We start from the raw sequence: 24,400 nt of genomic DNA, 5'->3' as shown, positions 1-24,400 counted from the left end.
CACCACTCCTCATCTGACTCCTGCCCAGAGTTTTGAGTACTAAGTGCTGTCTGAGGAGCCCCTCCTATGCGGGGACCGAGGGTAAGAAGAGCTTTGGAATACGTTTTCTTTGGGCCTGGAAATCTGAATATTCCTGGGCAGAGCCGCTTCCTGGGTAGCTGGGAACCCCTAGCCGGCCCTGAACAGGGGAAAGGTGTAGTGTTGATTGTTGGCCACGAGATGACGGCCAAGCGGCCCTCGGGCAGCACTGCCACCTGGTGGTCATCGGTGCTCACGACATCCTGGAGGAAAGTAAGATGTGGCCCAGGAGCCCGTCCGAAGGCCTACGCTCCGGTTAGGTCTGACCACACTGTCTCCTGCAGGTCGAGGAATATTACTGCACAGTCCTGCCGCTGGGTGACAGGTGGTGGGGACCCGGGGATGGGGTTCATACAGAAGAATCACAATTTTCTTTCTTTCACTTCTGAGATGAACTGTTCCAAAGAACATTCGCCTTCCTAATCAACTTATTCCAAAGCCAAAAAAAAATTGTTTTTACAGTCTTACTTTGTGGCCTTCGGTAGAGTGCCCTGGCGTCACAGCAACCTCAAACTCTTGGGCTTAAGTGATTCTCTTGCCTCTCTTGTAGTCCCAAGTAGCTGGTTGTAGTTGTCATTGTTGTTTGGCAGGCCCGGGCTGGGTTTGAACCTGCCAGCTCTGGTGTATGTGGCTGGAGCACTAGCCACTGAGCTACAGGCTCCAAGCCAGGGCTTTAACATTTTTACATCAATTTGGAGGAGGGGAGCATAAATATTAAGTCCACAGAATCACCTTTGCTGCAATTCAGACATCCAGCCTGGGCTGTGGCATTTTATACTCTGTGCCCCTAGTAATAGTCACGCATAGTGTCTTGGAGGGTCACCCAGCCTGGAAATGGGTGTCCTTTGGCCCCAGGAAAGGGATGACCTGATTGGCAGTGCCTAAACTCCAGTAACTTGAGAGAAGAAAAACTGCCCCACTACGATTGGTAATTTCATAACCAAACTGGATCCTGAAATGTTTTGAAACTCAAAGATTCTTTGTCCTCCTGTATTAGTTTCCTAAGGTGGCTGTAAAAAAAAAAAAAAAATGCCACAAACTATGTAGCTTAAGACCCAACAGAGGGCCAGACTCAATGGCTCACATCTGTTATCCTAGCACTCTGGGAGGCTGAGGCAGGTGGATTGCTTGAACTCAGGTATTCGAGACCAGCCTGAACAAAAGAGAGCCCCATCTCTACTAAAAATAGAAAAACTGAGGTAAGAGGATCTCTTGAGTCCAAAGAGTTGGAGGCTGCTGTGAGTTATGACATCACAGCACTCTACCCAGGGTGACAGCTTGAGACTCTGTCTCAAACAAACCCAGAAACTTATTCCTACAGTTCTGGAAGCCAGAAGTCCAAAATCAAGGTAACAGTAGGATTAAGCTCTCCTCCATCCTCCCCCTACCCCATGTCACATGAAATAAAAGATCTAAGAATGCATAAATGTTCAAACCAATGAGGCCAGTGCCCACATATAGAAATAAGCATCAGTGAGTGACACTGGCTCATCTTCACCACTTGATGCGGACGTCTCAAAGCTTCTTGATGGCAAAGCCTCTGCCAGGTCCTAAGGCCAAGATTTTCAGCCTGAAACCTCTCAGGGGGGGGAGTCTTCAAGTCTGGGAAGAGGAGCTCGGCCTAAGAATGGGTGTGGAAGGCTCCCCCTCCATGTCTTCTGCCAGGGATCCCCACCTTTTCCCAGGGCAGCAAACAGCCTAGGGGCCGTACTGAACTAAAGGTTCAAATGAGTAGAGTGGCCTTGTTTATTCATTCAGTAAATATCTCCTGAGCACCTGCTGGCCTGGGAAGACAGCAGCAGGGACTACCAAGTCCTCCTGTGCAGCTCCCTGTAGAAATATGTGGTTCTTCTGGCTCACCCATCATTTGCTGCTGGTTGATTCCTCATGGTACTCTCAGAGGAGTGCTTTCTTCTAAAGATTTAAGGCTCCTGCCTGGGCCTTAAATTATAATATAGTAACATATATTTCACATTCAGGTTATACTTTTTTCTTATTAAAATGTATTCAGTGTGTTGGCTTGGCGCCTGTAGCTCAGTGGCTAGAGTGCCAGCCACATACACCGGAGCTGGCGAGTTCGAATCCAGCCCGGGGCTGTCAAACAACAAGGACAACTACAACCAAAAAATAGCTGGGCAGTGTGGCAGGCGCCTGTAGTCCCAGCCAGCTACTTGGGAGGCTGAGGCAAGAGAATCGCTTAAGCCCAGAGATCGCTTAATTGTTTAAGTTACATAGTGAGACTGTATTCAGTGTGTTTTGCAACCATGTATTAAGATCGCTTCATCGTTTAAGCGACATAGTGAGACTGTATTCAGTGTGCTTTGCAGCCATGTATTTTGCCTTTGTAGAATCACTTAGATAGAACAGTGAGGTTATCCTTCAGTTCAGAAATCACTTCAGAAACATGGGATACCCAGACCCCAATGTCACATGCTTTGACATTTATCTGCTAATATTCTCTTTTTTTTTGAGACAGAGCCTCAAGCTGTCACCCTGGGTAGAGTGCTGTGGCATCATAGCTCACAGCAACCTTCAACTCCTGGGCTTAAGCGATTCTCTTGCCTCAGCCTCCCAAGTAGCTGGGACTACAGGCGCCCGCCACAACGCCCGGCTATTTTTTGGTTGTTGTTGTCATTTTTGTTTGGCAGGCCCAGGTTGGATTCGAACCCGCCAGCTCCCGGGGTATGTGGCTACCACCTTTGCCGCTTGAGCTACAGGCGCCAAGCCTATCTCCCAGTATTCTCAAACCCAGTCCCTTCTTTCCCTCTACCACTTCCCTGACCTGGGCCACATCCCTTGCCTTGATTATGCAGCCTCTGAGTTGATTTACTTGAATCCAGTTTTGCACTCTCTGATCTCTTCTCCCATCAGCCAGGGAGGTCTTTTAAAAGCATTTAGCCTTCCAAGGGCTCTCGATTGCACTCAGAAACAAGCGTCAGGTCCTCCTTTTCATGACCTATCTGGCCTATGTTGGCCTCTGACCCTTCACCTCCTCCACTTTGCTCTCTACGTTCTCCTTTCTGTCGTTTCTAGAAGGGCCCACGCTCCTCGCTTCAGGGCTTCGCATCAACCGTCCGTTCGGCGCCTCCACACAGCCGCTTCTCACTGCTCTTCTCCCCGATTGGGTTCCGAGTAGCGCCCAGCACACAGTAGGCGCCCGAGACCTGCCGCACAAACGAACAAAGGCCCCCACAACCCGCCCAAGCGCAGGAGATCGCACTTCAGGGTTTTCTAGGCGGACATGGAGCACTTGTTTGCCATTTCCGCATCGAGCTCCCCGCAGCCATCCCGCAGGAGTCATCAGAAATCTCTTTCTGGGGCGGCGCCTGTGGCTCAAGGAGTAGGGCGCCGGTCCCATATGCCAGAGGTGGCGGGTTCAAACCCAGCCCTGGCCAAAAACCAAAAAAAAAAAAAAGAAATCTCTTTCTGGGAAGCTTGGAGACAGGACAAAGCTACCGGAAACCTCAGCCAGGCTCCCGACCCGGAAGTCAATTCACTGCAGGGTCCTCTCTTAGAGCGGGAGACGCACGGAAGTTCGTATAGCCCCGCCCCCGAGCTGTCATTGGCCGAGATTTCCGGAAAAGGGCGGGAAGTGGCCAAGTCCTGGTTCCGTATTGGATAAAATCTACGGCACTGGCGATGAAACTTGTATTCCTCCGGAAATTTCATTGGCGAAAAGCTTAACTCTACCCTCGGGTTCTGGTTGGCTAAAGTCGTGGTGTCCTACTGTCCTTCCGCGTTCTCCTCTGGCAGGTGGGAGACTCAGGTTCTTGCCCTGCCATTCGGACTCACCAGGTTGATTTTAAACAAAACCCCAAGGACATAGGAATCGTTTACCGCGAAGCCCTGGGACATCCCCTCGAGTGTTTGTCCTCTAGGAGGGTGGAGTCTCGCTAAGCCCTGGGCGTTGGGGGGACCAGCAGAGAGAGAGCCCGGAACAAATCCTTCGCGGAACCATTAAAGCGAGGCCTCCGGGGCATTTTGAGAGACGGACCGTGGCGGGCAGGGATGGCGGCGGAGGCGGCGGATGCGAGGCTGGGGACGGCGGTCCCCGTGGAGTTGCGGCGGGAGCGGAACATGGTGTGCGTGGAGTACCCGGGCGTGGTGCGCGACGTGACTAAGATGGTGTCGACTCTGGGCGGCGAGGAAGGAGTCTCCCGCGTAAGAAACTGGGAATCTCTGGACCCTCGGGGGAGGGACCAAATGGCTGGGCAGCGGCCGAAGGGGCGGACCATTGTGTGTGTGTGTTGGGGGGGAGTGCAATTTCCTTGGCAACGGAGAGTGTAGCTGGCGTGGGGAGGCGGGTTGGCCTCGGCTTTGCTTTCCGCGAAGGCGGCAATTGCGGGAACGTAAGGAAAGGACTGTAGGGGAGATTCTTGGAGCTCGTTTCCATCCCATGTGCAAATAGGAGCCTCAGCCTCAGCATTTGTGCCTTGGGCACAGTTCCAGGTTGCTTCCCTTACATTCTCTCCTCTTTAGAACCCTACCAGATAGGAACTGCCAATGTCTGCCTTTTACAAGGGAGTGGAGACGGCTTGTAGGGTAACTGGGACGAGGTTCTGTGTTAAGTTCTTTACATGTACCAAATCTTGAAATGTGTCTTCTTTATTTTATTTATTTATCTTGAGACAGAGTCTCATTTTGTCGCCCTCGGTAGAGTGCCGTGGGTCATAGGTCACAGCAACCTCAAACTCTTGGGCTTGGGACTACAGGCGCCCGCCAGAACGCCCGGCTACTTTTAGAGACGGCGTCGTGCTCTTGCTCAGGCTCGTCTCAAACTTGTGAGCTGAGGCAATCCATCCGCCTCGGCCTCCCAGGGTGCAAGGATTACAGGGTGAGGCACCGCGCCTGGCTTTGAAATGTGTCTTCTTTAGAGAGATTTTCCCTGATTGCCTTAACTAGAGTGTTGTCTTATCAGTATATGTCTCTTCATCCCGTTAATTCCTACCTGACACTATGTTTTAACTAATTTATAGTCTGTCTTGTTCCCTTAGCCCTGAGATTGTAAACTCCCTAAGAGCAGAGACCTTTCTTGTTCACTTCGTACTCCTATTGCCTAGTTCTATAAAATTTGTCGAATATACTACTGAATCTTCACAGCATTGTAGTGAGTTACATTCTGGTTTTGCTCCCATTTTTCAGATAAATGCACAGGTAAGAAAGATTAGGTCAAACGACTCCTACACTGTACGGTGGGTATTTGACCACATCTTTGTCTTCTGAGTTTTTAACTGCTGCTTCCTTGTCCTTTATGAATATTGAAAAGCTTTGAAGTCATATTTAAGGACAAGATGTCAGTAAATCCCTAGGCATTCATGGTTTTTTTCTTTTATACTGATTGATCCACTTGTGGCATTGATAGAATACTTACTTTCACAAACTACCCAACTGCCTTGTGCAACTAGGCAGCAATTGTGAGCCCAGGAAGGGACTTTCATCGTTCATTCATTCTACTCGGGTTTCTTGAGCACCTCCTTTGTGCCAGGCTCATGGCTGGGTTCAATTCCTACCCTATCAGGTCTCAGGTGTGTGTTTCATGATAAGGGTGAATTCCAGATGACCTCCATTTTTTCCTTAGCTCCTGAGCATTTCCTAAAGGCCCCACCCCATCCTGGGTTTTGGGGAGCCAACAGACTAGCACATTTTGTCCAGTGCACATTGGTGGCTCCTTCATACTTACACATCTGACAGTAATTTCATCTGTCTTAGTGCAAGGCAAGCATTCATTCATAAGTAAGTGCCATGTGTTGAGTATTTGCTATAAGTTAAGTACCAGGCTGAGTGATTTATGTGTAATCATTGTAACAATCCTAGGAGGTAGGTACCATTCTTAGGGTGTTTTTTTTTTTTGGGACAGAATCTTACTTTGTCACCCTCAGTAGAGTGCTGTGGCATCACAGCTCACAGCAACCTCCAGCTCTTGGACTTAGGAGATTCTCTTGCCTCAGCCTCCTGAGTAGCTGGTATTACAGGTGCCCACCACAACACCCAGCTATTTTTTTGTTGTTGTTGCAGTTTGGCTGGGGCTGGGTTTGAACCCGCCACCCTCGGTATATGGCGTCAGCACCCTACTCACTGAGCCACAGGTGCCACCCCATTCTTAGGGTTTTTACGCTGGATAGAGTGCCATGGCATTGCAGCTCACATCAACCTCCAACTCCTGGGTTCAAGTGATTCTCCTGCCTCCACCTCCCAAGTAGTTGGGATTACAGGCACTCTCCATAATGCCCGGCTATTTTTTGGTTGCAGTTGTCATTGTTGTTTGGCGGGCCAGGGCTGGATTCGAACCCGCCAGCTCAGATATATGTGGCTGGCATCTTAGCTGATTGAGCCACAGGGGCCGAGCCATTCTTAGGGTTTTTAAAGAGAGGGACCCAAAATGGTCTTTGGCATTCAGCCTCATATGCTTGAAAAGCTGTAGGTAACAGCTAGAGCCAAAATGGTTATGAATGATGGATTTACTCTCCCTTGGACCTAGAAACATTTGCATATGGGACTGAATACCAAGATCCTTTGGGGTGAGTAGTTTCTAGAGTAGGTAGCCCTAGACAAGTTTCTCAACTGGTCCCCTCCCAGCCTCAGTTACCTCAAAGTAGACTTGAGTGAAAACACCTACCATGAGTGTTGCCAGAAGACTCAAATGAGGCCCCATACTGAACAGGCACTTGAAAATGGGTCTTTTATTGCCTTGGAGTTGGTTATCTTCAACTTTATAACCTGTATTTGTCCTTGTTTTCTCTACTACATAAAAACTGAGATATTTGAGTTTTTTAATTAAAAGGAATTAAAAGTTCAGAATGAAAATTAAGCCTCCTGGCTCTTCCTGGGTCACCTGGTTTGCCAACAGGCTTTTGGTAAGAGAATATCAGCTCTTTGCTGGCTGCTTAGCTGATCACTGTCTTAATTCTGTCTTCTTTCGTCTTGACAGATCTACGCAGACCCCTCTAAGAGGCTAGAGCTGTACTTCCGGCCCAAGGACCCTTATTGCCACCCCGTGTGTGCCAACCGCTTCAGTACCAGCAGCTTGCTGCTCCGGATCAAGAAGAAGACGAGGCGGCGGCAGGGGGTGCTAGGCACTGAGGCCCACCCCGAGGTCACGTTTGGCGTGGAGATTCTGGGCATCATCTCCACCGTTTATAAGTTTCAGGGTAACGGTGAAGTCTGCTCTTGCAGCATCTGGTTATTTCATGGCTTGGAGCCATGTAGGTCATTTATATCCATGAAGTTGGGCCAGGCTATGCCCAGGCTTGAGGAGCAGGGACTGTGGGTAGCAGCAGAGCAGAGGCCCCAGCCAGGAGGCAGCCTTTCCTCCTCCACCTCCAGTCGTGGGCTCACTGATTTTCGAGAAGCTAGGAAATCTATGAGAAATCTCTTACTTGTTAATAAAACTGGTCAGTAGACCTCCAGTTTTTTCCTCTCCTGTTTTAAAACCTTCTCTTTGTCTTAGCCATCACTGGTTTTGCTAGCCCTCTCCCAGCTCACCTGAGCTCCTCAGGAACTCATGCTCCTTTGAAGTCTTAGCAGACTGGACATCTCCCGTGTGCTGTTCAGTCAAGTTTGCCACCTACAGGGAACCCTGGTGAGGAGGCCGTTAGGTGGAGAGGGGCTATTAGATGGCAGTGTGTGTACCTGAGCTGTCCAATTCCTCTAGGTAGCTAGCCTGGCACCCTCAGCCTCAGTCTCTGTGTCTGCACAGTCGGGACTGTGGAGTCCAGAGTCTGTCAGGCCCTGGGGAGATGCAGGGAGATGATGCCTGTTAAGGCCCAGGCCCAGGTGGTTGGTGAATTACTCACCTTAGAAACGCCTGCAGTTCTGAGGCAGGATCTAAAGGGAATATGATTGAAAAAGGAAAAGGGGGAGCGGTGCCTGTGGCTCAAAGGAGTAGGGTGCTGGCCCCATATGCCGGAGGTGGTGGGTTCAAGCCCAGCCCTGGCCAAAACCACAAAAAAAAAAAAAGAGAGAGAGAGAGAGGAATGAAAAGGGGACCTAGAGGAAAAGGGGGAAAAGAAAGTGAAAAGAAGGAAAGATAGGACTTGGGGTCCCACAGGGTAGGCATTTAAATGTCCATCATTCTGATGGGACATGGTGTTCACCAAAGAGGGTGGTTCTTTGTGGGACAAGGGACAAGTTTTTCCAAGTGAATGATAAAATTTCCTCTAGCCAAGGCAACAGAGTGAGACTCTGTCTCAAAGGAAAAAAAAGCAACCCCACACTTGGTATCATATTTCCATCTGAGTGAGCTAGTTACCTTGCTACTCCCTGTGTCCCTGGGTATCAGCCTCAGCCTCACCTGGGAGCTTGTTAGCAATGTGGAATCTCAGCACCTGCGTTCAGCAAGATCCCAGGTGATTCCTGTGCATGTTATGTCTTCAGAGGCAAGGACCCAGACTTCATCCTCACCTATAACATGGCTCCCTCACCCCCCAAAATAGTTTCTGTATAAATAACGTGGAGTGTGCTGAGCCAGGTTCACAGAAGCATTTGGAAGGGTGTAGTTCCAGCACTTGCCTGGCACCCTCCAATGTAAGGCCCAATGAGCAGGTCCATAAGGGGATGTGGGCATTGGTGCGTGGCAGCTGCCCATTCATGGATGGGCCTTCCTGGTCACAGCATCTGTCTTCCCACCTCTCTTTCCAGGGATGTCTGATTTCCAGTACTTGGCCATGCACACAGAAGCCGGTGGCAAGCACACATCGATGTATGACAAGGTACTCATGCTGCGACCTGAGAAGGAGGGCTTCTTCCACCAGGAGCTGCCACTCTACATCCCTCCACCCATCTTCTCCCGGCTAGACACCCCAGTGGACTACTACTACCGCCCAGAGACACAACATCGGTGAGGCCCCCTTTCACGCTTGTGGCATTAAGGTCAGAGCGAGGGCCCTTTTGTCAGAGGGCCTGAGTCCAAGGCTGGACTCTGCCACTCACTGGCTGGGCAGCCTTACACATGCCACTTAGCTTCTCAGCCTCGGGTTCTCCATCCTGAAAACGTGGTGGCAGCAGCAGTGCCTACTGAATAGAAGTGTTAGGATTGAATTTATTTTTTATCTTTGTATTTAGAGACAAAGTCTCTCTGTTACCCAAGCTAGAGTGCAATAGCATGGTCATAGCTCACTGCACCTTTGAACTCCGAGGCTCAAGGGATCCTCCTGCCTAAGCTTCCCGAGTAGCTGGGACTTACAGATATGTGCCATCACACCCAGCTACTTTTTCTGTTTTTTGTAGAGATGGAGTCTAAATGAGACTAAGACTCAAACTCCTGGCTTTAAGCGATCTTCCCATCTTGGCCTCCCAAAGTGCGGGGACTATAGGTGTGAGCTACTGTGCCCCACCAGGATTGAATTTAAAAAGCACACGTAGTTCTCAGCACAGGGCCAAGTGCAGAACAGCCCCTTCATAGGTGGTGGCCTGCGATCACCAAATCAGCTCTGTTCCCAACGACTCTTAAGGTGCAGAGGATGTGGCTGTCGGACTTGAGGGTTCTTGCAGAAAAATGTCCTTTTGGTTTAGTCCCCTTGTCATTGCTGACCAGTGACTCTGCCTGTTGTTTTGTTTGTTTGGGGTTTTTTTTGTTTGTTTTTTTGAGACAAAGTTTCACTATATCACCCTCAATAGAGTGCCATGATGTCACAACTCACAGGAACCTCCAATTCCTGGGCTTAGGTGATTCTCTTGCCTCAGCCTCCCAAGTAGCTAGGACTACAGGCACCCACCACAATGCCCGGCTATTTTTTCTTTTTTTTTTTATTGTTGTTTGGCAGGCCCTGGGCCAGATTTGAACCCACCAGCTCTGGTGTATGTAGCCTGCGCCCTAGCTGCTGAGCTATGGGCACTGAGCCAACAACTGTGCCTATTACCAGACATTACTTAAGAAAGGCCTCCTGTAAATATCCCCCTCTGACCCCAGGCCTTTCCCACTTCCTGTGCCCCCTCCTGGACTGACCATCCCCAAGCCTGGCAGAGATTTCATGGCCATCTTTTTTTTTTTTTTTTTTTTTTTTTGAGACAGAGTCTCATTACGTCACCCTTGGTAGAGTGCTGTGGCGTCACAGCTCACAGCAACCTCAAACTCTTAGGCTTAAGTAATTCTCTTGCCTCAGCCTCCCAAGTAGCGGGCACTACAGGCGCCTATCACAATGCCTGGCTATTTTTTGTTGTTGTTGCAGTTGTCGTTGTTTAGCTGGCCTAGGCCAGATTCAAACTGCCAACATATGGCTAGCACCGTAACCACTGTGCTATGGGTGCTGAGCCTCGTGGCCATCTTTGTAATCCACCCTGCCTCAGCCTGTCTCCTTTTGCCTCACTCAGCTGCAAAACCTCAGACCCAGTTAACCTCAACAGCAGAAGGCTATTGCTGTCTCCTGCTCTGCCCTGTGTGGCTGGAGGTGGCTTCAGAGAACCCGATGTCATGCGCCTCAGGGTGTCTGTGACTTGCTGCACAGATCTGGCCTGTTGTGTTTGTTTCGGTCTCTGCTCCCTCTTGTGTATAAGCACTAAGGACAGGCACTCAATAGCTCTTGAATCAGTCTTCGTTTCTTCTCCACTAAGGGTTGTGAGAAGCCAGATGGATGTGACTCATGGCCCGTTCCCCTCCCAAGTGCACATCCCTACCAAGACCACGTGTAATTCAGATGAAACCAGTTCTTTAATTTAGAAGCTCTTGATATAATTAGAGCCCCCAGTGCCTGTGGGAAAGGCAGGCCTGGGCATTGTCAAATGCTGGCTTTATGCTGGAGACCAGCCACATGCTGACATGAAGGAATAGGATTCCCTTTGTGTAAAAGCCAAGACTGAATAGTGGGGAAAAAATGAAGAAAATGAGTTTGGAAGTACCCAACCTGAGACCAGTGGTGTGCACAGCGTCACTGCCCAGTGTCCCGCACCCCATGGGTCTCCACCCTGCCGGCAGTGCACACACGAGGAAGTGCCCGCACTGCCCCCCACCACCTTCCCCACTCCATGGCCTTGGTCAGTGCTGCACTGTTCTCTTTATGTGTTTTACTTTTTTAAATTATGTGCAAGGAGACAATTTTTAAAAAATTTTCTCATTTTGATGTACACTCCCCAAAGGTAGTGACTGGGCCTATTTTGGCGTCTGTCATACCCCAGTGCCCAGAGCAGGGCTGGCCTGTGAGAGGCAGTCAGCATCTGTGGGCCCAGAGAGGTTTGGGGGTGCAAGACTAATAGGCACAGATGAGTATAACGAAAAGACTTTGAAAGTCAGGTGGCGGTGTTTGTTGAAGAATTGTTCTGTAGCACATTTTAAGTTTCCAAAAATGCAGCCTTTGGGCAAGTGGGCTCTGTGGCCTGCCACAGCACACGTCCAGGATGCCTGCCTTGCTGTGAGGAAAAGGCAGGTATTAGACTAGATTTTGTAGAATAAAAATAAATTGTGGTTTGATAACAGAAGCCTAGAAAAGTGCAGAAGATTGGGCTCAAAACATTTATCTCTGAGTGGGTGGGAGGACTTTCTCATTCCTCATTAAATATTTCTTCAAGTCCCAACCAAGTGTCTATTTTGGCCCAGGGCACTCTCAGGACCTTTGTGTCTGTGGACCACACAGCAGGTGAGGTGCTGCTCAGGGTCCAGGCAGCCGGACAGAGCACAGGAAAGAGGCAGGTGGACAGGGCTGAGGGCAGCCATTGGAGGAGCTGACATCCAAAACAGACCTGAGTGGGAACGGAGCTGGGCTGGAGAAGATCCTGGGAGAACGTTCCAGACCAGGGGACCTGCAGGTACAGAGGAAGCATCAGGAGGCTGGTCCCCCCAGAGCAGAGGGGGCCAGTGAGAGTGGTAGGGTGAAGGTCTCACAGACCATGGTAAAGGGCTTAGATTTCTCCTTGGGAGAAAGCATATTGTTCTCTGCCCTTCAGCAACGTTCTGGAGCATTCAAAAACATGCCTTGAAGTGTGGCCTCCGTGCGCCCCCTCACGTGCTTCTGCCTCAAGCACCGTTCTGCTCTCATTCTCTCCCTGCTGGGCTCAGTGGCCTGTAGAGACCAGCAGTGTGCACCTCTAGCAGGGCAGGCCCGTGATCCCAATGCACCTGTGACACCAGTGTCATTCTGAACAGATTGGATGGGACTCCTTAGTGTCGCCCAGACCCTGTCCTTGTTCATTGTTTCCTGGTTGTCTCAAAAGCATCGTATGTGCCAAACAGGGTCTCCACATGTTTTTGTTTTTTGTTTGTTTGTTTGTTTGTTTGCAGTTTTTGGCCGGGGCTGGGTTTGAACCCGCCACCTCTGGCATATGTGGCTGGCACCCTACTCCGTTGATCCACAGGCACTGCCCACCACATGTTGTTTTTGATTGATGTTTCCTCGGTCTGTTTAGTGTGTAAATTCCCTACCATCCCAACCCCCTTTTGTTTCTGATTATAAGAGTAAGTTAATGGCCATATGTGACTAAAGAGTCAAGTCATGTCACTGCCACGCTGAAAATCCTTGCTTGCAGAGCTTTTCTGTAGCACATTATGCTTAGTGCGTGTTTTAAGCAGGGGGCTGATAATTCCTTTTTTAAGTTACTTTTTTTTTTTTTTTTTTTTTGAGACAGTCTCACTTTGTCACCCTGGACCCTGGGTTGAGTTCTATGGTGTCACAGCTCACAGCAACTTCAAACTCCTGGGCTCAAATGACCCTCTTACCTCAGCCTGCTGAGTAGCTGGGACTACAGGCGCCCGCCACAACACCTGGCTATTTTTAGAGATGGGGTCTCACTCTTGCTCAGGCTGTTTAAAGTTACATATTTATAAAATGTTTTGATTTCCACCTCCACAAGAAATTTACTTTTGTCAGAAGCAAACAGAAATACATAGAAAAAAGAAACAGCACCCTTGGCACCGCTGCGTCTGGCACTGGTGACAGCATCTGAGTCCCCTGCTGTGTCCCGGGGCCAGCAGACACCTGTTCCCAAGGCTCTGGGGTGGGAATGAAGGGAGGGCAGCTCCCCTTGGCCCTCCTCCTCCCCAGGTGGGTTATTGGCTTCCCAGCATGTGGAAAGAACCTGCCTTTTCTCCCAGAGCTGCTGTCTGCTGCCTTCCTGGCTGCCTCCTGAGCCTCCATCTGGGGAGGGCGAATGTACCCAGTAGGCAGAAGAGAAGCTGGGAGGCTGGCCTGAGGGTGTCCTTCTGCGTGAGAACATTGAGCCCTTCCTGTTCCTTAGGAGAGCCCTCAGGGTGGGCCCGCTGACTTGGCTGCTAGCACCTGTGGTCCCTGCCAGCAGTTCTCTGAATGCTTAGAGCCACAGTGACGCACGGGGGCCTCAGCCCAAAGCTGCCAGCAGTGGGGGTGCAACAGAGGGGTTGTGGGCCTTTCCGTCAGGGGCAGATATCAGTAGGCTCCCTGGCTGTCCTCGAGGGTGTCTTTGGAAACAGCATGGCATTGCCTTGTCTTGAGCGGTATTCATACAGGCACATTAAAAAGGGCACTTGATCCCATCTTTTGAATTTTGTTTCCCTTTGTGAAAAATCACCTTATTATTCTCCAGAGGATTGCAGAGGGAATATGCACTCATGTGGAAAATCAAGGACTAATTTAAAAAATACTAATCACCTGGGTCGAGTTGTGTCCTGTCCAGGTCATACTTTAAATGTACTTCAGAAGGACTTGGGGGCTGGGGGTAGAGTGGGGAAACGGATCTGCCTCTGGGTGGGAGTTGTTGGCGCTGATGACCAGCTGCGGTTTCTCTGTCCCAGTCTCCTGCTTTCTATGTCTGTTGACTGATGTTCAGTGGTAAAGAGGGGCCATTGCAAGTGTTTTGGGAGACAGCTGCCCAAGTGTATTCTGTGCCAACACAGAGCTAGGGTGCTAGAACCCTTGCTTTATGTGTTTGTTTTCTTAAGATTTTTTTTTTAGTACATTTTTACATTCACAGCAAAATAAGACGAAGGTACAGAGAATCCCACGTACCCCTCCCACGTGTATGCCCCACCAGAAGGGTGCACTTATTACAATGACACACCCACAGTGAAGTGGCTCTGGGCAGGTTCCCTCATCCCTGTGGCTGCCGTTCCTTTATCAAAAATTATTCCTTCTCCAGAGGAGCATTCTGAGGGTTAAATGCGTTGAGTCATGTGAAAGTTAACATCAGCAAGTGTAGTTGTCCTATCTTGTTAGCCACTCATGTTCTTTGTGTGGCAGTGATGTGAGTGACTTCCCATCTCTGGCTGATGGACATTTAGATTGTGTCCAGCTTCTCACTGGCTACACAATGTTGCGTGTGGCTTAGTGCAGTTCTGAGGCCATCAGCTTCCTGACAAGTGCTCTTTTCCATGCCCCAGCTTCTGGCACCTTTGGCCTTGCCTTGGTTTCTTAGCTGCCATTGGCAGTCACATGTCGTCCCTTCCTTGGTCGTCAGCCTGGGAATTACGGGTTCCTTCAGCAGCTAGCTCTGTAATCCTTTCCCTCACCCAGATTTCCAGGGAGAAAGCACATAAACTTGGGCCACTGGGCACCCTGCCTGGTCTGGCCCGGCCTGTGCCTAGGATCGTCCTCAGTGGTCCTGTTCTTACCAGCGCTTCTGGCCCTCAGGGAAGGCTACAACAATCCCCCCATCTCAGGAGAGAATCTTATTGGCTTGAGCAGGGCCCGGCGCCCCCACAATGCTATCTTTGTCAACTTTGAGGAGGATGAGGTACCCTCGAAACCTCTAGAAGCTGCAGTGCACACGTGGAAGAGAGTCTGCACCAACCCCATGGACCGGAAGGTGGAGGAGGAGCTGAGGAAGGTGAGTCTGGGTCAGTACCCACCTCGCCAATACCTCCCCAGCACGAATCACTGGTGTTTACCCAGCTGCTCCCCGTCGCAGGCTGTGGGTTAACTGTGCTTAAAGTTTTCAAACTCTTTCCTCAGTATGTAGGAAATTTTCATCCCCAGATGTTACATCCGAAAGCCCTGTCAGCATAACCCCTGCTTTCCCAAGCTTGAAAATACTACTTAGAATTCTCAAGTCCCTTTGGTGGTAGGTAAATAAAATGAGTGCATTGTTCAAATGTGACTTAAGGGTGGCACTCTGGGATCTGCCACGCTTTTGTTTGTCCATTCGCTGTTGGCAGCAGACCTGGCAGGGCACCTGCTGTGTGCCAGCCCCAGCTTGGTCTTCCCCGTTGTTGGAGGAGCTGGACTGCCGGCACCTGCCTGCCCCTCTGGCTTGCAGGTGCTTTGAAGTCTGAGGCTGGGACCTCTGGTAGTTGTGTCCCCTCAGGCATGGATAACAAGTTCACAGGTCGTGTCACTGCCAGCTAAGTCTCAGGCTCAGGCTCTTTCCTGGCTTAAGCTGAATTGTGCACTGTTCCTGTGGGGAAGCTCATTTCTGCCAGAGACTGTGGATATCTTGCTGAATTTCTACAGTCACTGGTGGGCACTCTCTGGACACAGTCCACATTCCTAAACTGACTCACAAGTCCCCTTTTGTCCTGGCCTCCATACTCTGGCCATGCTGGCCTGCAGTCCTTCTGGGCCAGTCTGTCCCCTTCAGCCTTGGTCCCACCTCAGGCACCTGCCCTCTAGTTTGGGGGTCTTGGAGCTCTGGCATGCCCCCCTCAGCCCCGCTTGCCTACTCTAGTGTGAGCTGTGTCAGGATAGGTACCATGTCCATTGTGGTCATTGTAAGGCCCCCAGGCCCCACACTTGAATGTGCTTGGCATCAGCCCAGGCCTCAGAGGGCAGGAAGAGGGGAATCTGAGTATAGCAAGTCCTGGGGGCTGGGCCCTCCCTGCTCAGACCCTGCCCACCACCCACTCCTCACATGCTGCGGAGTCTGGGGCAGGAGAGCAGAAACTGCTGGTCTCAGCTCAGCCTCTGCTGTTGGCTCTCCCCAGCTGTTTGACATCCGTCCTGTCTGGTCCCGGAATGCCGTCAAGGCCAACATCAGCGTCCACCCTGACAAGCTCAAGGTCTTGCTTCCCTACTTGGCCTATTACATGGTAAGTGTTGGCTGCCCACTCACCTTGGTTCCCACCAGTGTGGGCCTTGATTCCTGATGTGACGTCTTAGAATGCAGTGAGAGCAGAGGTCCCCTATCCTACCCCCATCCTAGTACCCCAAGATAGCTTGTTAAAGTCAACTACAAGATTTTCAGCTCCCTGAGTCCCAACCTCCTAATAACATATTAGATGATTTTAGGATAAAGGATTAATTATCTGATTTGTAGTAAAGGGATTATTTTGTAGAGGATGGGCTGGTAGTGAGAACTTTTTAAGACCAGCACTGGGTAAGCACTGGTGCACATCAGATCCTTTATTCCTACCTGGAGGGAGTCACAGGGGTTCCTTTTAACACTGAGGACAAGCCCAGGCTTAGAGAGGGGGCATGACATGCCATGCCTTACAGCTGTGAGTGGCAGAACCCAGGCCCTGCCCACAGTAGCCACCCCAGCTCCTCCCACCTATGTTGAGTGAGTTTGGAGGGCCCAGAAGTGGGATAAAGAGGGAATGTTGTTACTAGGGTTCCCAGCGGAGCTGACAGGAAAGGAATCCTACCTGCGAAGGGGCCTGCACGGGGCATCCAGGGAGGCCAGCATACAATGTGGCCATGAGGGCTGGCGGTGGGTTTTGGGCACGAGAATCAGTCCTCCCACCCTATTGGACTCCAGACTCTGGAGGGCCTCCTCTGTCACTTACCATTTGGTTTTTAGACATAAGTACTTTAGAAGCACCAATTGGAGATGAAGACCATCCAACAGGATGGTAGTAACACTAGGCACTTACTGTGTGCCAGGCACCATGGGCATCATCTCATGTAATCCCCCCAAGACTGTGGGATAGCATTCACTTGTCACCTCCATCTGACATGATACCCAGGATTAGAAAGGCCAAGTGACCTCGTGGCAAAAGCCTGAGCATGGCAGAGCCGGGTGGGTATCCTGAGCATGTCTATGCTCTCAGGCTGTCCTGCTGCTCCAGCATAGGGCTCTGCTCCCACCTGGGGCCTGGGCTTTGATGTCACTTCATGCTCCCACCTGCTCTGTCCCCAGATCACAGGGCCCTGGCGAAGCCTATGGATTCGATTTGGGTATGACCCCCGAAAAAACCCAGAGGCCAAGATTTACCAAGTCCTTGATTTCCGAATCCGTTGTGGACTGAAATACGGTAAAAACTACTGAAAATTTTGCCTTCATCTTTCTCTCTTTATATTTTTCCATTCCTAGCACAATCTTTTGTCATAACGACCTATTTATTTGGGGAGAATAAAGCCTCTCCCCCAGGATGAGAACATGTTGGATGCAGGATAGTGCTGAAACAAAGGCTCAGCTCTGTCCCGGCCCCAATGCTGACGCTCCGTTTCTGAGCCACTTTTTGGGTCAGGTGCCTCACAGTGACCTGTGGTCCTGTGATGTGAGCTGGCACTAGTGAGCATCTTAGCCAGGAGAGCAACGTACTCCACAACCAGCCCTGCCCTGTGTGGGCATTGCTGGCCCGCCTTGGTGACTTTTGCCCCAGGGGTGTGCTTGGTGGCTGGAGTCACCTTTCTCAGGAGCTGGCCCCAAGAACACAGCTCTTACCCTCAACATGAAGCCAGGGCTGTCTGCAGACGGGCCCTGTGCTCACCTGCCTGCCCGACATGCCCAACCTCATCTGCAGGTTATGCCCCCAATGAGTTGCCTGTCAAAGCAAAGCGCAGCACCTACAACTACAGCCTCCCCATCACCATCAAAAAGACTAGTAAGTGCCCCAGGACTATTCAGGGTCAGGAGTGATTTGCCCTCATGCTGTTGCCAGGGAAGGGGGCATCTGACAGCAGGTGGGGAGGCTCTTCCTGGGGTCCCTCCCTCCAGGACACTGCCAGAGGAGGGTGGGAAGGTGGGAGGGCAGAGTGGGGTGGTCGACAGAGATACCCCCATCCCCACCTCTATGTGCCAAAGCACTGCCATTGTCCCCATGCAGCCAGCCAGCTCGTCACCATGCATGACCTGAAACAGGGTCTGGGCCCATCCGGGACAGCTGGAGCTCAGAAATTGGCCCCCAGCAAGTACAAGCTCAAGGTGGGTGCCCCTGAGCCCCAGGAGGGAGCAGTCTCTGCCTGGTTGAGGGAGAAGGCTGAGGGTGGATGCGAGGCTCCTCCCTCTTGAGTCTGGGTGCCCTGTGGGTGACATCTGGGGAGCTCTGAGGCTGCTTCACACATGCCGTGCCTTGGCCCCACCCCCACCTTTGGGAGGGTGAGAACCTGGGGTACAAGCCACCCGGCGCCATGGGTGTTAAGGACCATCTGGGCAAAGAAATGGTGACACGTCTCTGAGAGAAACCTGACACCAGCAGCTGCATGTGGCTGCCTTTCATGAACCTGGGCCCCACCAGCCGCATGACATCCCTCTAGAATGATGGGACTCAGGCAATCGCACAAACAGACCAGCTGGGCATGGGCTGGGCTGGGCAGGAGCCTTGCAGGCTTTCTCCACACTCGGGCTCCTGTGAGCCCACCACAGTCCTGGGAAAGGCCAGGAAGAGTGTGTCCCCCAGCCTGGAATCACCTGCTTGGGGTAGTGGGTGGCGTACAGCAGAGACAGGCTGAATGAGGGCTGCACTGTTCCCCACACCATCAGTGCTCCTGGGCCTGTGCCTGCACTCTCAGGAGTTACAGACCTTTGCTGTCTTTGCAGTGTGGGGTGATCATGTCACAGCTTGCACAGCCTCCCTTCTCAAGGACTCTCACACTAGAGGCTGTCACCCCTGCCTCTAGAACGCCTGCCTAGGTTGGGAGAGGAGAAAGCCGACCCCGTTAAACCAGATGTCAAGGCAGCATGGCGGTGGGTGTATAGGATGACCCATAGTGGCAGTCGGTGAGGAGTGAGCAGGTCAGACCCTGCAGGAAGGTGCCGAGCAGAGCCTGGCACAGGGCTAGTGCCAGCCCAGCTGTGAGCGCTGTGGTTTGTCATGCAGGTAGCACCAGGTCCCTGGTGTCTCTGGGAGGGCCCGGCTGCTTCCTCCACCCCTCCCAGAACCTCCTGGGGAGTCAGAGCTTGTTTTCTTCACATCTGTTCACCAGCTTTCTGGCCTGTCTGCCCAGCCTGGTGCTGGCGACCAGCCAAGTCCTTGGAGAAACCCCATGGGAGCCTACAGTGTGGGGTCTCCAGCACAGCCTGCCGCCAAGAGCTCCTGCAACTGTCCTTGTCTGTCTCCCTCCGTTCTCCAGGACACTGTCTACATCTTCCGGGAGGGGGGCCTGCCACCCTATCGACAGATGTTCTACCAGCTGTGCGATTTGAACGTGGAAGAGTATGTACGGGAGGCCTGAGACACTGGGCGGCCCTGGGGACTCTGGGGACTGCTAGGACATCGCCAGATCAAATTGTTTTCTGCGACTCTTCCACTTCACGTCAGCCTTCATCTGTCTGCCAGAAGGCTCAGTTTCTGGGAGGCTGGTGCTGCCAAGAGCCCTGCACGGTGGCCCTGACCGTGGGCTACACTCTTGACAGCGACTCTGCCCAGCAGAGGCCATTCCTGCTGTTGTATCTTTGCCCCTACCCCGCACTGCCCACATGAAGGTCTATGAGGCAGGTCCTAATCCCAGGGCTGATCAGATCCCAGAAACCTTTTCTCTGCTTGTTCTTAGTTGAGTTTAAAAAGCTGCAGGGGTTTGGCATGGGAGGAGGGCAGGAGCCTTTAACCAGGGCTTGAAACCTGGTGAAAACCATGACACGGCAGAAGCACATGAGCTCTGCCCAGTGCAAGAGGTCCCAGGACCACGCATGCTCAGGAGCCCAGCCAGGAGCTCCCAGCTCTCACATTGTGTCCTGTGCTCAGCCTGACAAACATCACGTTCAGTGCTGTTTTTCTCAGCACAACTCCCTGCCTGGACCAGATCCAGCATACCCAGGCTTTCTACCTGTCCCTCTCTCTACGAGTCCCTCTCCTTCCCCAGGTTGCAGAAGATCATTCACCGCAATGATGGGGCAGAGACTGTGTGCACAGAACGGGATGGATGGTGCCTCCCCAAGACCAGCGATGACCTGAGGGATGCCATGTCCCTCATGACCCTACAGACCATTCGCTCCAACAGGCCTGGTGAGAACCACTCGGGACCCACTCTGGTGACAGCAGGTGTCCCTAATGGAGCTATTTTCAATAAATTGTGCCCAGATGGGTTCATCTTGCCCCTGCCCTGGTGTGAGGGAAGCCTGTGAGTTAGGGCCCAGGCCTGAGGTCTATAGCAAGAGCTGTAGGGGCAGGCGCTGGCCGCCGAGGAAGTGAGAAGGGTGGACACTGGCTGGGCTGTGGTGCCGGTGAGGTTGGGCAGAGCTACGGCCCTCTTGGGTTCCACCCAGGCTAGGGCTGGGAGCTTGGACCAGCGACACACACGGATCCAACCAGAGCAGGGGCTCTCAGCCTTGTTTGGGACAGAGCCTGGGCTGCCTTTTGATCATCAACATTAAGGCCCCAATTGAGGCAATGAACCTTCTTCCCAGGAGTAGTAGTGTGTATAGTCTTGGGGAATCCATGGGCCCTGAAGCTGCCATGGCTCCTTTGGGAGAGCGGTTGTCAAACTGCAGCTGAAGTACTTGTTAGACTACAGACCCCCACCTGTCCCTGGCCGACACTCCCCAGATAGCTGTGGCGGCGAGCAGGCCCCTGACAGCTAGAGGCCTGCGTCGGTCACCCCAGCTTGTTTCCTGTGCCCCAGCTCTTTTCTCTAGCCCAACCAAGGCTGATGGTGGGAAAGAGCCGCTAACATACGAGTCTGGGGAAGATGAGGAAGATGAAGAAGAGGAGGAGGAAGAGGACTTCAAGCCGTCGGACGGCAGTGAGAATGAGATGGAGACAGAGATTTTGGATTATGTGTGACAGGGCCTTGGGACAGAGGCCAGGCCTCCCTGACCAGGCCAGACAGGTGACCAGCCTAATGAGGAAGCCATGGCTCTCCTCTGCCACCACAGAAGCCACAGTGACCTAGGAGGCCCTCTGAGGAGAGCTGGGGTCTCAGCAAAGGGTACCTCTGACCCGGCCCTGGCCATGACCCTCTACCCCGTGCTGCCTTCCCATCCTGGGGACATCACTGAAGTTGTGCCCTGGCTCTGTGCACAGGTGAACCAACCCAGTATCCAGTGGCTGAGCCAGAGATCAGCTTGGGTGGGGGGGTGGGTTTGGGGCAGGGCCGGTTTCAGGTTGTGTCTCCTGATGCTGGTGGCAGAGATGGTTTGAGGAACCTGGTCTGTGGTCACAGTGGCCAAAGACAATCTTTGTCTTCAGATCTCATCTATTTGGGGTCTCTTTGGCAAAGGCCATGCCCCACTGGAACTATCCTTATTAAATCAGTGTTCCTGAGGCCTCTTGGTTTCTCATTGGGAGCGTTCAAGCCACAGGGAATGTCCCCCCACAAGGTTGGGCTCCTTAATGCCTTCATTTGCTCCTTGATGCAAGCAGTGGTCTCTTGCTGGCCCATGCCCCCCACCTCCAGTAGGGCAGGGTGAGGGCAGTCCGAAGTACCTCAGGCCTAGACTCGGTTTTTCTTTGAATGGATACATTTTCTGCAGGTTCTGGGGAAGCCCTGCTATCTCACAGCCTTGGGTTTCACACCCACAGAGGCTGCTGGAGCCCAGCCTGTCTCCTCGCACACCCTCGGGGCAGCACTGCTTTTTGGGGGTCACCCCATCACTCAGTGTGACCCCAGGTCCTTTCAGCAGCTTGGCAGACATCAATCCTCAAACCAACTGTCTCGGGCAAGCCTTGGCTTGCTGACCGGCTCCTGGGCAGTCCCCTCCCCAAACAAAATTGGAAAACCCAGTGGCCCAGTCAGCCTGAAGTGGCCAGTCCAGGCTACTGAGGACCCACATTGCCCTTGGCTGCTGTGTCCTTGAGTCTATGGCCAAACACTCACCCCAGCCCTGTGTGCAGTTTGATTTTTTTTTAAAGACTAGTCAAATGCAATAGAAGAAAGGGACAGTGGGACAAGAGGTCTGCTCTGTAGCTGATTGAACATTCAGTGGAGGGAACTCGCTGCCTTGGGACCAGCCATGTCATTCATTTGTTGGGCAGGTCATTTGTCCGATGGAACGTTCCCACTCCAGATTGGCTGGCTGCCTCCACATTGGTGGTGGTGAATGTGCTTCTGTCTCCCCTACATTTACTGTGACCTGGAGGAGGCTCTGTCAGATTCAGGTTCAAGGCCTCTTCCTAGGCGGTATATCCGGTCGGGAGGCACAGGATGTCTGCTGTGTCCCTTCGGTCTAAAACTTTGACACTTCTAGCCTTTGTGGAAGGCCATGCCCTGCACTTATCCAGTGCTAGCTGCCGCTAATAATTACCCCTACTGCTTCCTTAGGGGTCGCAAAATGCTGGTTGTTAGAATTCTGCTGTTCCTTCTGCATTTGTTAGCTGGAATTCTATAAAGGACTCTTCCTCATCATCTGTTTGGTGACCCTGAAATATCATTCGGACAGGAAAGGTGGGGAAATGCCTATTTCTCCCTTTATCTGTTTCCAGAATAATGAGTTGGTGCCCTTTTAAGTGGGTTGGGGCCCTGGGTGGTGAACTCTCAGATCTGTACCTCTCTGTCACAGGTTTTGTGGTGCCCAACTTGTCCATCTTTGGCCAGACAGCAGCCTCGTGTCAGCTCCTACAGTCCTTTGACACCACCCTTGGGCTTTTGGTGCCTTGAGTTATGGCCGCCAGGATGGCCCAGTCTCTTGCTCTCCCCAGGCAAGATCCCTGACTCCTCCTTTCTAGCTGTGAAAATAGCATGTGGGGACCCCAGTCTGGGTGGGTTTTCTTTACTGCCAGGGCTTTTTTTTTTTTGGTTTTTGGCCAGGGCTGGGTTTGAACTCGCCACCTCCAGCATATGGGACTGGCGCTTTACTCCTTGAGCCACAGGTGCCGCCCACTGCTAGGGCTTTTGAATAGAGCTAGGAAATATGTACTCTTCTACAAAGAGAAAAATAAACTAAAAATTCATACAGATGTTTTCCAATTAAAGTGTAAGAGTATAGGATTTTATTTCTCCGATTTTCCACTTGTTTTCTTTTTTCACCTATGCTGAAAATCTCTGTTCCTGACAGCACCAGTATCACTGCTTATTTTCTTTTTCTTATACATTCATATACTAGTTTTAAAAATGAAAGGTATTGTAATAAATCATAACTATTTAAATAAAGCATGTGAATTTAAATAAATTATAAATTATATAATGTAATGTATGCTAAAATCATCAGACGGTACTAAGGACAGATTGCCTTGCTCTTTCTTCTGAGGTAGATTTGCTGCAGTTACACCACTGTGCCTCCTTGTCACTGAAGTCCCCATTTTCTCTGTGTGGTTAGGCTGTCTGTCTACACAGACAGCAACTTATAAATGGATGTTTCTTTATCTGACAGTGAAGTTCAAGTGTTCCTTCTAGAGTGGTAAACAGAAATGTAGCCTCTGACACTTGCTGTGCACACTTTTCCTGTGGGAAGGCACTAGGCAAATAGGAATTAGGCCCAGGCGCACAGCTGGGGTGCCGGCCCTGGGGCTGGGACTTTGATTTGCAGCTCTGCTTTGTGTGACATCAACACATGTGCATTTGCCCTCATAGAAAAACTTTCCTTTAGCAAAACTTTTTTTCTAGCCCCCTAAAACCAATTTTTTAAAAAGATTTGCCTAAGCTCTATGTGCTGTTTTATCCATTGAGCTAGTTTCTCCTTAATCATATTGATCTAAAACTTCAACACTTCCAGCCCTTGCGGAAGGCCATGCTCTCCACATATCCAGTGCTAGCCGTGGAATCTGTCCGCAGAATATTTGCATACCACAAATGCGTCCCAGGCCCCTACAGCCTATCCGAACATCTAACTGCTCCATGAACCGAGATTCAGGGCTTCAGCCTAGACTTTCAGATTAGACTTTGTCTAACCAAATCACGACAGGAGAGTTGGCATGTGACAACTGCACACTGCTGCTAGTTTTGCTTGTTTTCCCATCTCTGCCTTTTGTGAGATATGAGGAGTCAGCCTGAGGCTGTAGTGGAACAGGTGCCCCACGTTCCCCACCAAGATGGGACTGGGGCCACGGGTCAGCCATATGGACGGACAGGCTCCATGAAGGTCCTGAGACCTCACATATTCGCCAAATCCTTTTTGGTTGAAATCAATGCCCCCAAAAGTCGGTTCTCAAAAGCACGATCCACTAATGGAGACATGAAACAAATGCATCTGGGGAGCCGGCTGGTGACTTTCCTTACTGGATGAACAATGTTGGTATCTCTGGAGTGTCTGTGGGAACGGCCATTCACTCTTCATTTAGTGCTCGTTGACCACGCCCTCTGTGCAGGGCCATGTGGCGTCCCTTGTTAAATAAGTAGCCACCCGTATTGTTAAAATGTTGGCCTCAGTGGTGCTGGAATGACTGGAGCACACA

At 51.4% G+C, this 24,400-nt stretch overlaps 1 protein-coding gene across 2 annotated transcripts; it reads left to right on the top strand.

Moving 5' to 3' along the window:
- The first annotated feature begins 3,788 nt into the window (after positions 1-3,788).
- Positions 3,789-23,292, top strand: GTF3C5 (general transcription factor IIIC subunit 5). Of its 2 annotated transcripts, XM_053558993.1 has the most exons (11): positions 3,789-4,239; positions 7,007-7,226; positions 8,716-8,914; positions 14,607-14,802; positions 15,896-16,000; positions 17,050-17,164; positions 17,657-17,737; positions 17,960-18,057; positions 19,206-19,288; positions 19,935-20,077; positions 20,694-23,283. In XM_053558993.1, the coding sequence occupies exons 1-11, from the start codon at positions 4,087-4,089 to the stop codon at positions 20,852-20,854; spliced, it is 1,554 nt and encodes a 517-aa protein (XP_053414968.1). In that variant the 5' UTR covers positions 3,789-4,086; the 3' UTR covers positions 20,855-23,283. The 2 variants fall into 2 exon arrangements, with proteins under 2 accessions (XP_053414968.1, XP_053414977.1); XM_053559002.1 differs by lacking the exon at positions 3,789-4,239 and having other exon boundaries at positions 7,085-7,657; positions 20,694-23,292.
- The last annotated feature ends 1,108 nt before the right edge of the window (positions 23,293-24,400 follow it).

Source organism: Nycticebus coucang, chromosome 2 (genome assembly GCF_027406575.1).
Source record: "Nycticebus coucang isolate mNycCou1 chromosome 2, mNycCou1.pri, whole genome shotgun sequence".
In the NCBI taxonomy this organism is placed as follows: domain Eukaryota; kingdom Metazoa; phylum Chordata; class Mammalia; order Primates; family Lorisidae; genus Nycticebus; species Nycticebus coucang.
Note: the sequence above shows the minus strand (reverse complement) of the source record. Positions and strands in the feature narration are given on the sequence as shown.

What these genes read in the sequence shown, in the direction of transcription:
- GTF3C5 (XM_053558993.1), top strand. Translation starts at nt 4,087, where the DNA reads ATGGCGGCGGAGGCGGCGGATGCGAGGCTGGGGACGGCGGTCCCCGTG. An exon ending in GCGAGGAAGGAGTCTCCCGC is followed by an intron (nt 4,240 to 7,006) that starts GTAAGAAACTGG and finishes TCGTCTTGACAG; the next exon opens with ATCTACGCAGACCCCTCTAA. An exon ending in CGCCCAGAGACACAACATCG is followed by an intron (nt 8,915 to 14,606) that starts GTGAGGCCCCCT and finishes TCTGGCCCTCAG; the next exon opens with GGAAGGCTACAACAATCCCC.